The sequence below is a fragment of the Crocodylus siamensis genome, chromosome 1 (assembly GCF_052110815.1).
Source record: "Crocodylus siamensis isolate JL-2025a chromosome 1, ASM5211081v1, whole genome shotgun sequence".
In the NCBI taxonomy this organism is placed as follows: Eukaryota; Metazoa; Chordata; order Crocodylia; family Crocodylidae; genus Crocodylus; species Crocodylus siamensis.
The window spans coordinates 271,807,707-271,822,518 of NC_143395.1; the positions used below are offsets into that span (position 1 = coordinate 271,807,707).

At 40.9% G+C, this 14,812-nt stretch overlaps 1 protein-coding gene across 10 annotated transcripts in view; it reads right to left on the reverse strand.

Annotated features, from left to right (window-relative positions):
• CNKSR2 (connector enhancer of kinase suppressor of Ras 2) overlaps positions 1 to 14,812 on the reverse strand; it is a 361,202-nt gene that overhangs the window by 134,476 nt on the left and 211,914 nt on the right. For 8 of the 10 annotated variants that reach the window (XR_016444124.1, XR_016444125.1, XM_090062378.1 and 5 more), the window contains 2 exons: positions 6,542 to 6,675; positions 36 to 155 (listed from right to left, as the gene is read on the reverse strand). Coding sequence is in view for 8 of the 10 variants with exons in the window: in XM_090062378.1 (XP_089918504.1) it covers positions 36 to 155; positions 6,542 to 6,675 (254 nt within the window). In the remaining 2 variants the exon portion in view is untranslated. The remainder of the gene's footprint in view (positions 1 to 35; positions 156 to 6,541; positions 6,676 to 14,812) is intronic. The other 2 variants (XM_090062387.1, XM_090062413.1) reach the window with 1 other exon arrangement.

A 14,812-nucleotide genomic window follows, 5' to 3' on the forward strand; every position in this document is an offset into this window, starting at 1 on the left:
GCAGACCAGTTCAAATAGTAATATGCGACTATCACCTTTTAAGTAATTGTTCCACAGAAGGTACTAGACCTGCAGCCTCTCCCTCATGCCACATATGTGATGACAACCATGGTGCTTTCTGTTTGGGAATATCGTCAGACCTCAATGTGGCATGGCTGCAGGGATATGTAAAATACATCAATGTAGCAATTCTCTTACTCTGTTCCAGTAACAAAAGAATGCCTGTTTTTGTTATACTCAGTCAGGAATGGAAACAGTAACCTAGGAAGAGTTGCACAGTTATTTTATGACACACAAACAAAAAATAAAAGGCTTTGTAAACAGAGTCAACTATAGACAAAAGACTACTGAAATGCCAGAACATATCCTTCAATCAAATCATATTATAGACTATATTATTGGATGGGTTTGTAAAGTGAACTACAGTCCAGTAGGATTAAGCTAATGAAAAAGATTACAGAAATGCACAGTTTAATCATTCCATAGAATCACAGAATCATAAGAAAGGGTTGAAGGGACATCAGGAGGTTATCTGCTCCAAACCCCCGCTCAAAGCAGGACCATCAGGGCTTTGTCAAGATGGGCCTTAAAAACTGCCAAGGATGGAGATTCCACCACCTCTCTAGGTAACTTGGTTCCAGCACTTCACCACCTTCCTACTGGGAAAGTTTTTTCTAGTATCCAACCTACACTTCCATTGCTGCAGCTTGAGACCATTGCTCCTTGTTTGTCATCTGTCACTCCTGAGAACAGTCTAGCTTCATCCTCCTTGGAACCACCCTTTAGATACTTAAAGACTGCTATCAAATCCCTCCTCAGTCTTCACTTCTTTAAACTAAATAATCTCACTTCCCTCAGCCTCTCCTCATAAGTCATGTGTCCCAGCCCCTGAACCATTTCCGTTGCCCTCCGCTGGAGTCTCTCCAACTTGTCCACATCCTTTCTATAGTGGGGGGGCCCAAAACCGGATACAGTACTCCAGATGTGACCTTACCAGTACAGAATATAGGGGAACAATTACTTCTCTCGACCTGCTGCCAATGCTCCTACAAATGCAGGCCGGTATGCTGTTAGCCTTCTTGGCAACAAAGGCACACTACTATCTCGCATCCATCTTATTGTTCACTGTCACCCTCAGGTCCTTTTCTGCAGAGCTGCTGCTTAACCAATCAGTCCCCAGGCTGTAGTGGTGCATGGGATATTTCTATCCTAAGTGCAAGACTTTGCAGTTGTCTTTGATAAACCTCATGAGATTTCTTTTGGCCCAATCCTTTAATTTGTTTAGGTCACTCTTAGCTCTAGCCCTACCCTCCAGTTTATCTACTACAACCTTCCCCCCAGCTTTTTGTTACCCTTCACATCCCATTGCTAGTTGCAACTCCAATTGCACTTTTGCCTTCCTGACTTCATCCTTGCATGCCCAAGCAATATTTTTATATTCCTCTCAAGTTGTTTGTCCAAGTGTCCACTTCTTGAAAGCTCACTGAAGAGTTCTCCGCTAAGCTAAACTGGTTGCTTGCCACATTTGCTGTTTTTCCTGTACATCAGGATGGTTTGTTCCTGTGCCCTCTGTAAGGTTTCTTTAAAGTACAGTCAGCTTTCATGAACTCCTTTCCCCCTCAGCCCAGTTTCCCAGGGGATTCTGTCCATCAGTTCCCTGAGGGAGTCAAAGTTTGCTTTTCAGAAGTCTAGGGTCCATAATCTGCTGCTCTCCTTTCTTGCTTTTGTCAAGGTCCTGAACTCCAGATCCTGCCCAACTTGCCATCCACCTCTACTTCCCTAATTCTTCTATGTTTGTGAGTAGATCAAGAAGAACATGGCCCCTAATTGGTCTCTCCAACATTTACACCCAGAAGTTGTCTCCAATGCCCTTCAAAAACTTCCTGTATTTCCTGTGCACTGGTGTATTGCCTTTCCAGCAGATGTCAGGGTGAATGAAATCCCCCGTGAGAACCAGGACTTATGATTAGGAAACTTCCGTTAATTGCCTGAAGGAAGCCTCATGTACCTCATCCTCCTAGTCAGGTACCCTATAGCACACATCCACCACAACATCACCCTTCTTGCTCTTCCCTCTAATCTTAACCCAGATACTTTCCAGTTTCATACTGGAGCTCAGAGCAATCACACAGATCTTTTACATAAATTGCAACTGCTCCTCCTCTTCTCCCCTGCCTGTCATTACTAAGCAGTTTGTTCCTATCCATAACAGTGCTCTGGTCATACAAGCTATCCCACCAAATCTCTGTTATCCCAATCATGTCATAGTTCATAGAATCATAGAAGTAGAGTCAGAAGGAACCTTGTAGATCTTCAAGTCTGACACCCCGCCTGGGCGGGAGAAAAGACTGGACTCAAATGATCCCAGCTAGGTAGGCATCAAGCCTCTTCTTAAAGACCCCCAGGGTAGGAGTCAGCACCACTTCCCTTGGAAGTTGGTTCTAGCTCCTAGCCACCCTAACTGTGAAGTAGCTCTTGCGGATGTCTAATCTAAATCTACTCTCTAATAATTTGTGTCCATTGTTTCTTGACTGTGCAAGGACTACCAATTCTTCACGCTTGTTTCCCAGGCTCCTGAGGTAACTAGCCAAATGCATTTATGTACAGGCACCTGAGGTAACTAGCCAATTGCCCTACTTTGTCACTAAGAATGAGGCCTCCCCTATTGCACCCTCCTGCTTCTGCTTCCTCCAGGTCCCCTTCTTCCCCACTTATCTTAGCGCTTTGTTCACCATCGCCTGGCAAATGTAGTTTAAAGCCCTCATCACTAGGTTAGTGAGCCTGTCTATGAAAATGCTTTTCTCTCACTTCATCAGGTGGAACCCATCCCTTCCTAGCAAGCTTTCTTTTTGGAACAACAGCCAATGGTTGAAGAAGCCAAATCCCAGCTGGCGACACCACTTGCGCAGTCATGCATTGATCTGAAGGACGTGTCTGCTCCTATCAGGGCCCCTCCCCTTATTGGAAGAAGTGAGGAGAAGATGACTTGAGCCCCATCCTCTTCACCCTTGCACCCAGGACCTTGTAGTCACTCTTGATTTGCTCAGGGTCACCCCTGGAAGTATCACTGGTGCCCATGTGGATGAGCATTATGGGTAGGTCAGAGGACTGGATGAGTCTTGATAATCCTTCTGTGACATTGGATCCAGGCTCCAGACAAGCAACAGGCCTCCTGGGACAACAGGTCAGGCTGGCAGATGGATCCCTCTGTCCCCTACAGAAGGGGGTTTCCAGCCACCATCACCCATTGCTACCTCTTTGTGGCAGTGGTCTTGATCCTCCCTACCTTGGGGATTCTTGGCCTGGCCTCTTCCACCAATGGAATACACTCCTCCGCCTACATTGTTAGTGCTCCATATCTGTTCTCCAGGCAAACCACTGCATGTGGGGATGGCTACTTCTTGCTGCCATAAGAAACAAGCTTCCAGCTTCTGCCTTCTTGGAAGTCCATGCCCTCTTTCTCTACTAGCATCACCTCTGGCAGTTCTTCCTCCACAGTCCTAGAGGTTTCCCTCAGTATGGAATCAATGAAGTTCTCATGGCAGAGGATGCTTTGGAGCCTTGCTACCTCCCATTGTACCTGTCTTGCCTTCTCCCTGAGGGACATCACCAAAAGGCACTGCTCACATTGCAGGAACTCCACCTGGCTGACACTGGAAGGAATCTGCAAGCTCCAGTCTGCACAGCACCAATCTAGGACCTGGGTGGAAGCCTCAACAGTGTGTGGTCCTGCCTGGACAGACACCTCACAGGTGGAAGCAGAGGAAGAGCTGGAAGTGGCAGTGGCTCTGGGATTGCAATGTTTTCCAGCCATGTCTCTGGGTCTTCTAATCTGTTGCCTCTCACTTTGTCCCTCTTTCCAAGCAGACCACCCCTAACAAACTCCTCTGTAGCTGGCCTCTTTGCTGTTTCTTGATCTGGAGGGTTCCTTTTTCCCTACAACCTCTTTCCTCTTAGCAAGCTTACAGTAAGAGATTGTGTAAGTTTCCAAGGAAACTTCCCCTCCCTCTAGACTACACTTAAAACAAGGAATTTAAGTCTTGGTCTAGCTGCTGAGTTTTAGCTGCTAAAATAAACTATGTAGTTAGTCAGTCTTAATTAAATATATAAAACAAAGAAAGAAAGCTAGTTTTTGTGTGTGCTACGCAGAAAAATAATTGATATAATATTTTATTAGTGTTGCTTCATACACTACCACATTACCATAGATAATTTTTCTTAAGTCTAAAACAAAAAATTACAAATGGATTTTTAAATGTCCCAGATTCTGTGACAGATGAGTTGTAAACTGTGAATGAGAGCTACACATTAGAAAACACCCTGTAAATTACATCATTTACTTATTTAATACATTTTCTAAGGAAGTAAACAGTGGCAGGCTTGTGAACAGCAGTATATACGTAGTATTTTTCTGAGGCTATCTTAGCTTTAGTTTCAAAAGTGTAAGGTCTGTGCAATACAAACAATCAAATTTTCATCCAAAGACAAACCTGAAGACCTCTAATTGTTTCATTTCTATCCCCTTTAGCCTAAAGTGTTCAGAATTAGTATCTTTAAGGTCCCAAGAAGTTTTTTCTAAAGTTATTCTATTCTTTCAGTTGCACCTGTATAGAATTAATAGAGTTATGGTGGTATCTATTAAATAGATTAAAGATACATCTATCCCATGTGAGCATTTCAAATACAATGATTGGAATCCTTTTTCTTTGCTGAGAGGAAAAAATCCCAAAGCTTTATGGCATAAGCTATGGGAGCTGATAGAAGTGCAGGCCCCTGCTCTAACTCATGGTACTTTGAATAAAGCACCACGACTTAGAGCCCCCCGCCCCCAACACTTGTTTGCCTGTTGGGCTGAAGTGGGGGGAGAAGAAGAATTGAACCTGCCTGAAATGAAGAGCTGCATCTCTCTCCCAGCTCTATCCCTTCCCCTAGCTGTGGGGTTGTCTGCAGAAAGAAAAGGGGGGGGCAGGAGCAAGCTACCAGCTGGGGTTTGCCTGGCTTGAGCTAGAGGGGAGAGGACTGGGGGTGTGGGAAGCATGAGGCAGAGGGGCTCCAATCCACCCACCTCGTCCTCCAGTTCACGCCAGGCAAACCCCAACCAGCAGCTTACTCTCTCTCCCTGCTCCCCACCTACACATAGCCTAGGGAACTCATAAATTAATCCTAGGGAACACAAGTTCCCTAAGGTGCTCCAAAGTGGAGAACCTTCATCTGATCCCCCACTTGATAAGGGTCAATTTGTTGTGCAATTAGCCACTTCAAAAGCACTCTGCAGCTGTGTGCATGTGTCATGGCATGGCTGCAGAGAGCTTTCAGAGGGCTGAACATGACAAATTTAAATTCTGTCTGCACCCTACCTGTATTGCTTGTTCATCATTTTCTGAAGACACCAATTAGAATAACTGTTTAGGCAGGACTAATTATATTACCTGTTAAAGTGACAACAGAAATGTTTGGGGGTTTTTTTGGTTTTTGTTTGTTTTACTAAAAGTAAATATAGTCCAGAACAGACAGAGCAAGTATAAGAACTATCTGCAAGATTTTAGCTCATGGCTTCACAAAAGGAGCAGAACATCATCAGAACCATGAAGTGGAAACTGAATATTCTGCCCTCAGGAGTATTCTATATCTCTGGAAATTGAGGATTTTTTTTTTTATACATACTCAATTTCCCTTTGCCCCGCCAATTTAATTTTCTAACCAACACGTCCTTGGCTACCACACAGGAAAGGCTTATCAGCATCAGGGAATACATCTTGTTAATTAGCTAAATGAGTCATTACTGAGTGACTCTATTCCACTATTGAGTGACTCTAGTCCAGGTCATGGGCATACTGATCTTACAACAAGTTCAACAAAGGTAACAAAATGCAGCCAACCCCCCCTCCCCATTGTGACTTGGACATATAATGTTGCATGCACAGTAAACACAGAACACTTTAAAATTAACTGTTCCTTTGAATCACATTCTCTCACTAATCCCACTAGTCTAATGCTTAGTTTACAATGCAAACTTTATGGATGTATTTGTAGACTGTAATATTAATACATGATTTTAGGAAAGAAACAATTGGTATTCTAGGCTACTGTAATTAGTTAACTGAATCGTAATAGGTTATTTGGGAGCTGGGTGAGGACTCTGCTAAGAATGAACAGACTGCTGAGTGGAGGTTGGTAGTTTAGCCTAATAGGAGAGTGATAAATATGGCCATCTCACTCACAACTCAGAGTGGCACATATATTTCTGGAACAATCAAGTCACTACAGAATATAGTAAGGTAAGTAATGGCAGGATTTTTCCCAACCAAAATGCAGTATTGTCCACTTTTGAAGGTGAGATACTGCATCAGATGGATCATGGCTCTGTTAAAAACTAGACCAACTCCAAGGGAAATTATCAGGGGCTTGAACCTGCAGTTCCAATACCCAGCATGGTTATTTTTTTTCTCTTAACAGTCAACTTAATGCATGAAAATGCTCAGTTGGTCATTTTCTGAGGGCCATTTTTTGGCCATGAGCAACATCATCACTAACAGTTTACCTGGGAATGTAAGGCTCTACTGGAGGAGGGGGTATGTAGAGTTCTTGGAGAGCAGAGCTATCTCTTTTGGTGGGTGTACTGATCGTGCTGGATGGTGTAGCGACACTGCTTGTCGGGCTTCGAGGAATAAGTGGCTGGATAAAGAGGAAAAAAATAATCACACAATTATTGCCTTATTTTCAAATTTAATAAACATTAAAAAAAGAACTTTGCATACCAGAAAAGAAAAAAATGTAATAGTTCTGATGTTCATGCCTTTTTAAAACAATCTGAAAAACAATTCACACTAAAAGAAAGGGATAGCTGAAGTCTATGAAGGCCATATGATGTGCTTATCTAACCTGCTCCTCAATTCATATCTGTCCTTCCTCTGTCCTGCAAAGCACTAGTGCCAGTGCTCATAAAATACTTATCTAAAACACTTATCTGTAGTGACACTGCTCAGTTAGGTATGAGAGTAAATAGCAATGCAGGACCTAAGGGATTTGCTTTATAAAATGAACTTATTAAAAGAAATCTCTTGTGCTACAATAAAGGCTGCATAAATACAAAATAAACAGTGTATTTACATTAAAATATTTGTGATATTACTTAAGAAATAGGTGTGGATGTTCCAGTTTTTCTATGGCTGTCCATTAGCATCAGTCTAGCCTCAAAATTGGTTCTTTCTCCATCTCTTACATATATAACTGTCTGCTTTGAACTAAGCAGCCAAACCTTCCCTCACACCTCTTTCCCTTATTATTCTTGGCTAGCTGACTGACCAATTGTTTAAATGCTCCATGTCATCTCAGCCTGAAGGTTAGGTATGGTAGCAAACACTACAAGCAAACATTACACAGCTAGAAAAATGCAACATGAAGGAAGGAAATGAGACATTCCAGTTTGCTTGTACAATGTGCCCTATTCCTAGCATTGATCCTAAACAAACTTGAAAGGGAAGGGAAGGGATAAAACCCCACAAATATCATTATCTTCATACATGCTCAAATATATTTAATATTTAAACCGTTTTGTTTTGCTTTGTTGTTTTCAAAGAGCTCTCTTCCCTCCATCTTGTTGGAAATAAAGGCCTTGAGAAAACAATGTTAAGGCTTGGAAGTATACAGCGTTCAACGCAGCTATGAATCTGACCCACGAGTGCCGTAGGTCATGAAAATTTCAAGTTGTATTTACAACAGAAAAATCATGAGCTCAGGTTAAAAAAAAGGACAGTATACATAGAAGCCTCTACTGCAAGCACAATGATGAATAATTTATGGCAGGCCAATGGGACACTCCTGTAAAAAACAATCAGTTCTTATTCTCCAAATATTAATTATGACACTTTTGCAGTATACCTAGACTACAGCAAACTGAGAATTTTAAGTGGCGCTTCTTCACATTTTTTGCATTTTTATAAGACAGCAATGAGCTGCTGTCATCTTGCCGAACCAATTAGACTTCTCAATATTTTATAACAACAATTGGACACACAACAAATTTTGTCTGCATACTTCTTTTTTGTATGTGTATTACTTTCCTCTTTTGTACCTTTACATATTGTTAGTGCCACCCAGAAAAACTGAAATATCTTCTAATTATGACTGAAAATATTAATGTTGCATAAGTATACTCAAATAATCCCATTACTTATGGTCGGTACTATTTAAGGGAAACTATATTCTTGCATTTCCATTAGTACAGTGTTAATTTTGCAATACTTTAGAACAATAACTGTAGTTCTGTAAGCCCTGTTTTTCGGTTAGAAAACTATGGTCTTTAAGCAATGACACTTCAGGATGTTTGCTAAATTCTTTGTTAGCTGGTTATTTTAAAATTAAATACAAGTTCCCTATACCCAGAGTCTACAAAATATCTACCTCTGTTTGACAGCAAAGGGGAAACAAAGACAAACACAGAGAAAAGCAAACAGATAAAAACATCATATAATATTAAAAAAAAATTAAAACAAGCACAAGACTGAAGTAAGCAGTAGGGCTTTTTAAAAAGTGACTGCCTTGGAGAAAGAAATATCACCATTTAAAGTTTCAACCATGACACTATATATCTCAATTCAATCCCTCATTTAGCTACTCGACACAATATATATTTGTTTTCTTCCTAATGGAAATATAATATTGTTAATACTTTTTTTCAGGCTACTCAGTAAATGGGAAAATTAATTCCCTCTCAACTACTAATATTTCGAAGCCAGACGCCTTTTGTGGATAACTAGTGGTGAAGAAAGCAAGCAAAGTAACCCTATGAGGTGGCCAAGATGAGGGGAGAGCAACAAGGGTGATGTGGTGGGTGTCTGCTATAGACCACCAGACTAGGAGGATGAAGTAGATGAAGCCTTCTTCAACTAACAGAAGCTTCCTGATCACAGTCCCTGATTCTCATGAGGAACTTCAATCACTCTGACATGCTAGGGGAACAATATACAGAAGTGTGTTGGCAAACCAGGACATTTTTGGAGAGTGTTGGAGACAGTTTCCCGGTGAAAGTGTTGAAATGGCCAACAACTCTCAAACAGGGAAGAACTGGTGGGGGATGTAGAAGTGGATGGCAAGTTGGGCAGCAGTGACCACAAGATCATGATTGTGACAAAAGGAAGGAAGGAGAACAGCAGAGTATGGACCCTGGACTTCAAGAAAGCACATTTTGACTCCCTCAGCGAACTGATGGGTAGGATCCCTTGGGAGGCCAGGCTAAGGGGGAAAGGTGTCCAGAAAAGCTGGTTATATTTTAAAGAAACCTTACGGAGGGTGCAGGAGCAAATCATCTTGATACGCAAAAAGAATAGCTCCCAATATGCAAGAAGAATAGCAAACGTGGCAGAGAACTCTTCAATTAGCTGAAACACGAAACGGAAGCTTACAAAAAGTGGAAACTTGGACAAACAACTTGGCAGGACTATATGACTATTGCTCAGGCATGCAGGAATGAAGTCAGGAAGGCCAAAGTGCAACTGGAGTTCACCTATCAAGGGATGTGACGTGTAACAAGAAGGATAGCTACAAGTATGATAGCAACAGGTGGAAGGTCAGGGCAAGTGTGGGTCCCTTACAGAATGGGTGAGGAAACCTAATGAAAGATGATGAGGAAAAGGTTGAATTACTCAAAACCTTATTTACCTCAGTCTTCACAGTCAAGGTCAGACTACTGCACCTGGCAGCACAATTTGGGGAGGACATGAGCAGCCAACAGTGGTGAAAGAACAGGTTAGAAAAGCTGGACATGTATAAGTCCATGAGGCTGGATGCAATCCATCCAAGGGTGTTGAGGAAGTTGGCTAATGCAACTGCAGAGCTGCTAGCCATTATCTTTTGATAAAGCTTTTGACACCGTGTCCCACAGCATTCATACAAGCAAGCTGAGAAAGTATGGGTTGGATGAATGGCTTATAAGGTGGACAGAAAGCTGCCTGGATTGTTGGGCTCAACAGGTAGTAAGCAATGGTTCAATGTTTAGCTGGCAGCTGGCATCAAGTGGAATGCCCCAGGGGTCAGTCCTGGGGCCAGGTTTGTTCAAAATCTTTATTAATGATCTGGAAAATGGGATGGATTGCACCTTCAGCAAGTATGTGGATGACACCAAGCTGCGGGGTATAGTAGATAAATTGGGGGGTAGGGCTAGGATTCAGAGTGACCTAGGCAAATAGGAGGATTGGACCAAAAGAAATTTCATGAGGTTCATCAAGGACAACTGCAAAGACTTGCACTTAGGATGGAAGTATCCCATGCATGACTACAGCCTGGGGACTGACTGGCTAAGCAGCAGCTCTGCAGGAAAGGACTTGGGGATGATAGTGGACAATATGATGGATGGGAGCTAGCAGTGTGCCCTTGTTCCCAAGAAGACTAACAGCATACCAGGCTGCATTAGTACAAGTGTTGCCAGGTTGAGGACAGTAATTATTCCCCTGTATTCTGCTGTGGTGAGGCTACATCTTGAGTACTGTATACAGTTTTGGGCCCACCATTATAGAAAGGATGTGGACAAGTTGGAGAAAGTCCAGTGGAGGGCAACAAAAATGGTTCAGGGGCTGAGGCACATGACTTATGAGGAGAGGCTGAGGAAACTGAGTTTATTTAGTTTGGAGAAGACAAAACTGAGGAGGGATTTGATAGCAGTCTTTAAGTACCTGAAGTGTGGTTCCAAAGAGGATGCAGCTTGACTGTTCTCTGGGGTGACAGATGACAGAACAAGGAGCAACCATTTCAAGTTGCAGCACAGGAAGCTTAGCTTGGCTATTAGGAAACGTTTTCTCACTAGAAGTGTGGTGAAGCATGGGAACAAGTTACCTAGAGAGGTTATGCAATCTGCATCCTTGGAGGTTTTTAAGGCTCGCTTCACAAATCCCTGGCTGGGATGATCTAGTTGGGGATGGTCCTGCTTTGAGTAGGGAGTTGGACTAGATGACTTCCTGAGGTCCCTTTCAACCCCTTTTTTTCTATGATTCTACGATCCTCTGGGCCTCAAATAACTAGCGACTGTAAGACAGAATTCCAAATTTCATGCAGACCCACGTACAAAAAGCCCCATAGGAACAGGGCCCATCGTGATCACCTCATTGTAGGTGGCACAAATCCAGTGTTTAGTTAAGACAATCCAGGTTTGTTTGTTAGTTCATTATTCAGAATAGTTCTACTAATGTGTTCTGGAAAACCAATGAAGTTCATGAGTCTCTAGGGATACTGTTTCAGTCTACAGTGTTTAAAGTGAAATGGTAGAAACCATAGATTCATCTTAGAAGTGGCTATTTAGCCCACGTTACACATGTGTGTTTAGGAGGCTGGAAGATCAATCTGAAAATAAAGTTGGAGAAGCTCTTGCTTTCCATGCTGAATAGGTAGAATTTGATTGTATAAGAGTGTTTTTGTGTAAATGGAGAAAGTTCCCAAGAAGCTGAGTGACTGTGGGTTTCTTGCTCTACAGAAGCTTAATTGTACAAAAAAAAGAAAAATTAGATGGTAGATTTTTGGGACACTGCTCAGTTTACCTGACTTTTGTCTCCACATTTTAGACAAAGTCCTTAGGAGTCCTATCAGCATCAACTACTTCCCTCCCCTCATGGACTCAAAAAGGATAATCAATCGCAGCCCAGAAGGATAAGGAAGGAGCATACCAAATAAATGATTTTCAGAAAGCTGTATTCACATCTCTGTGTGGAAGCTTATTATGGGCTTTATGGTTTAATAACTGTTTAGCAAGTGTATTTGTGGTATAAAGGCGTTTATAGATTTCTGATCTTCCTATGATACTGTATGGCATAAGATTTCCTGCTGAAGTTAACAAGCATACTGTAGTCTTGCCCTGCTTATCAAGCTAATTCTTAATGATTAGCTATTTTGATTATTAGCAGCCAGGTAAGCCATGTATAAACCTTGTATAATAGGCTTCCACAGCAGGGTCAGTTCTAGAGTCATCCCTTTTAACTTCTATGTTTAAAACCTAATCCTGCTAAGACTATAGTGCCAAGATGAAATGCTGGTAATCTGGAGGCAAAGATGACACTGGAAGCATATTTCTCCGGTATAACAAACTGCCCATGAAACTTCCATATTATCTTGGTGTAAACTTGATAGGAGCCTCATCCACCAACATCATTTGGAACATCCCTCTCCAACTCATCTCAAATCACTCCCATCTTCTTAGATGGTATCTGAACTTTCAGTGGCAACAGGTCTGATTTTACAGCTGAGCCTCCTGGTTGCTCTTCTTCATGGAAGCACTGGGTAATCATTAATTGCATTAGGACAGTACAATAGAGAAGTGAGTACACCAATACAAAATTGGCAACTTCAAGAAACTTCATTATGGGAATGTGGCAGACTAACCAATTCATCATCTCCAGCAAATAATTGCTCGAATATAGTCTCTTCCAGAAGAATAGCAAAACTTCATACAGCATCTCCTGTAATTCTTCACTAATTATTAACGGTCATTTTGGTTATAATTGTTGCTATTTTCCATACAAGACAAAGACAGATACTAGCTTAGTAAACTGGTACTGTTTTGTGATGGCTGCCTTTGTGTGATTGGGAAGTTTAGTTTAAAAGAAATGAAGGCTCTAGGACATCATGGTTGAGAAGACAACCTTCAAAGTGTGATATGCAAATGATGATGCGACATGTACTAGCATCTGACAACAGCTCATAATGATCATAGGTTTGGTATAAGCTGCTCCCACTCAGTTTCCCTGAGATATTAAATCTTAGGCCTAACTCTGACAACTGTCAAATGTTTAACTGTTGGAATTGTTTATGGTGATTCAAGCATGCAACACAGGAGGAAATGTAATATTTTGAGAAGATCAGTACAATTACTCTGAGTAATTGGCTGAGGAGTATCACAAATAGGCATATCTTGGATTGCAGACAGTGCTTTGCAGAATGCAACTATTGCCTTCTAGTTTTTGTCTCCTCTTTATTCACTCAGCTGATGGTGTTTGGTGTTTTATAAATATTACTGAATTAGGCTTCACATCCTTGAAAACAGGGAAAGTGACACTCCTTGTCTGCCATGGATATCTGAAGTTATCTCAACACATCCTTAAGGGTAAGAGATACTGTAAGTATTTTTATGCAAGGGAGAATATGCAATGCAAGGAGCTACAGGTACTGAAAGCAGTTTACAGCAGTTTAACAGCACAGTAGAAAAAAGTGGGCAATTTCATCCTGCCAGGAAGCAGGATAGCCAGGATACCCTGACAGTTCTCTGCCATTGCCTAGAACTTGCAATGCTGCAGTGCATGACCTTCTGTCATCTTACCAGTTGGGTGGCAGTGCAGAAGCAGTCACAAAATCTTAGAATCCTTGCATTTCCAAAAAGCCAGTGCATTAAGTAAAATTTAAACCCAGGACAGCAGGCAGGAATGCTTAGACTTTGTGTCAGTTTCAGCATACAAAGACAACCACATTTAAACATGGATGTTCAAGCAGAGCTAAAATTTACAAGAAAGGTATATAACTTGTCAAATTAAAAGGAAAACCAATATAAAATGGTAGGCAATACATTTTTTATAGTATTTTTATTGTTAAGCCATCATTTTTTATTGAACCTTTATTAAACTGAGCCTTTGCAATAAACTAACTTGTTTATACACCCAAGTCTTGTTTTCATCTTGCAAATGAAAAAAAAAAAAAATGAAATAGTACATCAAAGTTCAGACTTCAGATGGAATCTGGTAAGAATCCATTTAAGTGATACTAAAGAGAATGCCCAGCTCTTATGTAGTTAAAAGACAATTAGGCAATAGAATCTCTCACAAATTACAGCATTTTATTTAAATTTAATGATTAGAAATTGTAATTTCATTAATTCTAATCACAAGTAACTGACAAAAGAGAACAAAGCATTCTCTCTAGAGGAATGCAGAAAGTAATATAAAATAATAACAAAACAAGGGAAACACTGAAGAATCAAAGTTGAGTATCCTCTCAAGCTTAAGATAAGGGAAAAAAGCAGCAGCTGAAAAGCTGCATACAAGCACAGTGATTATGTTATACAATATTACTAAAATAAATTATTAAGTTTGTAAAATAAATTATTAAGCCTCAGAAATTCTTCACCAACATGTTAACATTATGTATAATGAAAGAGAATTGTACAATGCATTATTTTTAAAATGTAATTCAAATGTGATAAGTCAGAACTGTGGTCTCTATGGAAGGGCTTTGACCAACTCTTGATAAGCATTCTAAAAACTGGATGAAACCCCTCTACTTGGATCTGATCTGAAGTTCATTGAAGCTGATGTTTTCCCGTGGTCTTGCTAGCTGCTGTAAACCCTGACCAAAGACATTTAAGCATCACTATTCCAGGTCTGAAGACCTAAGAGGTACAGCTTGTTTCTCTGAATTCCACTCATGGGAACACATACAGCTAAAATGTAAGAAAATATATAGAGGTCCTGGGAGAAGGTGCTTTTTTGACATACTACCTAGGAATAATCAAATCATACTGCTTTGGAGATAAACTATCAGGGTGACAGAAACAGTGAGGTCAGGAAGAGACAATGAAACAGAAAGTATTGGTAGAGAAAACCTATTTGTGCTAGGTTCAGGAGGATTGTTTTGAGGAAAAAGTTTGGATTTAAGAGATCTGATTAAAACATCTCAACTTATGGTGGATATGAAAAAGGATAATTAATAACTGTTGAAAATATGTGCATTATAATTGGAAAAGTCATTCTACACTCCACACAATGAACTGCATTAATAGTGGAAAGGGAGCTGAAAAGCAAATCTAGGCAGATAACATTGCAGTCATGACATGGCAAGA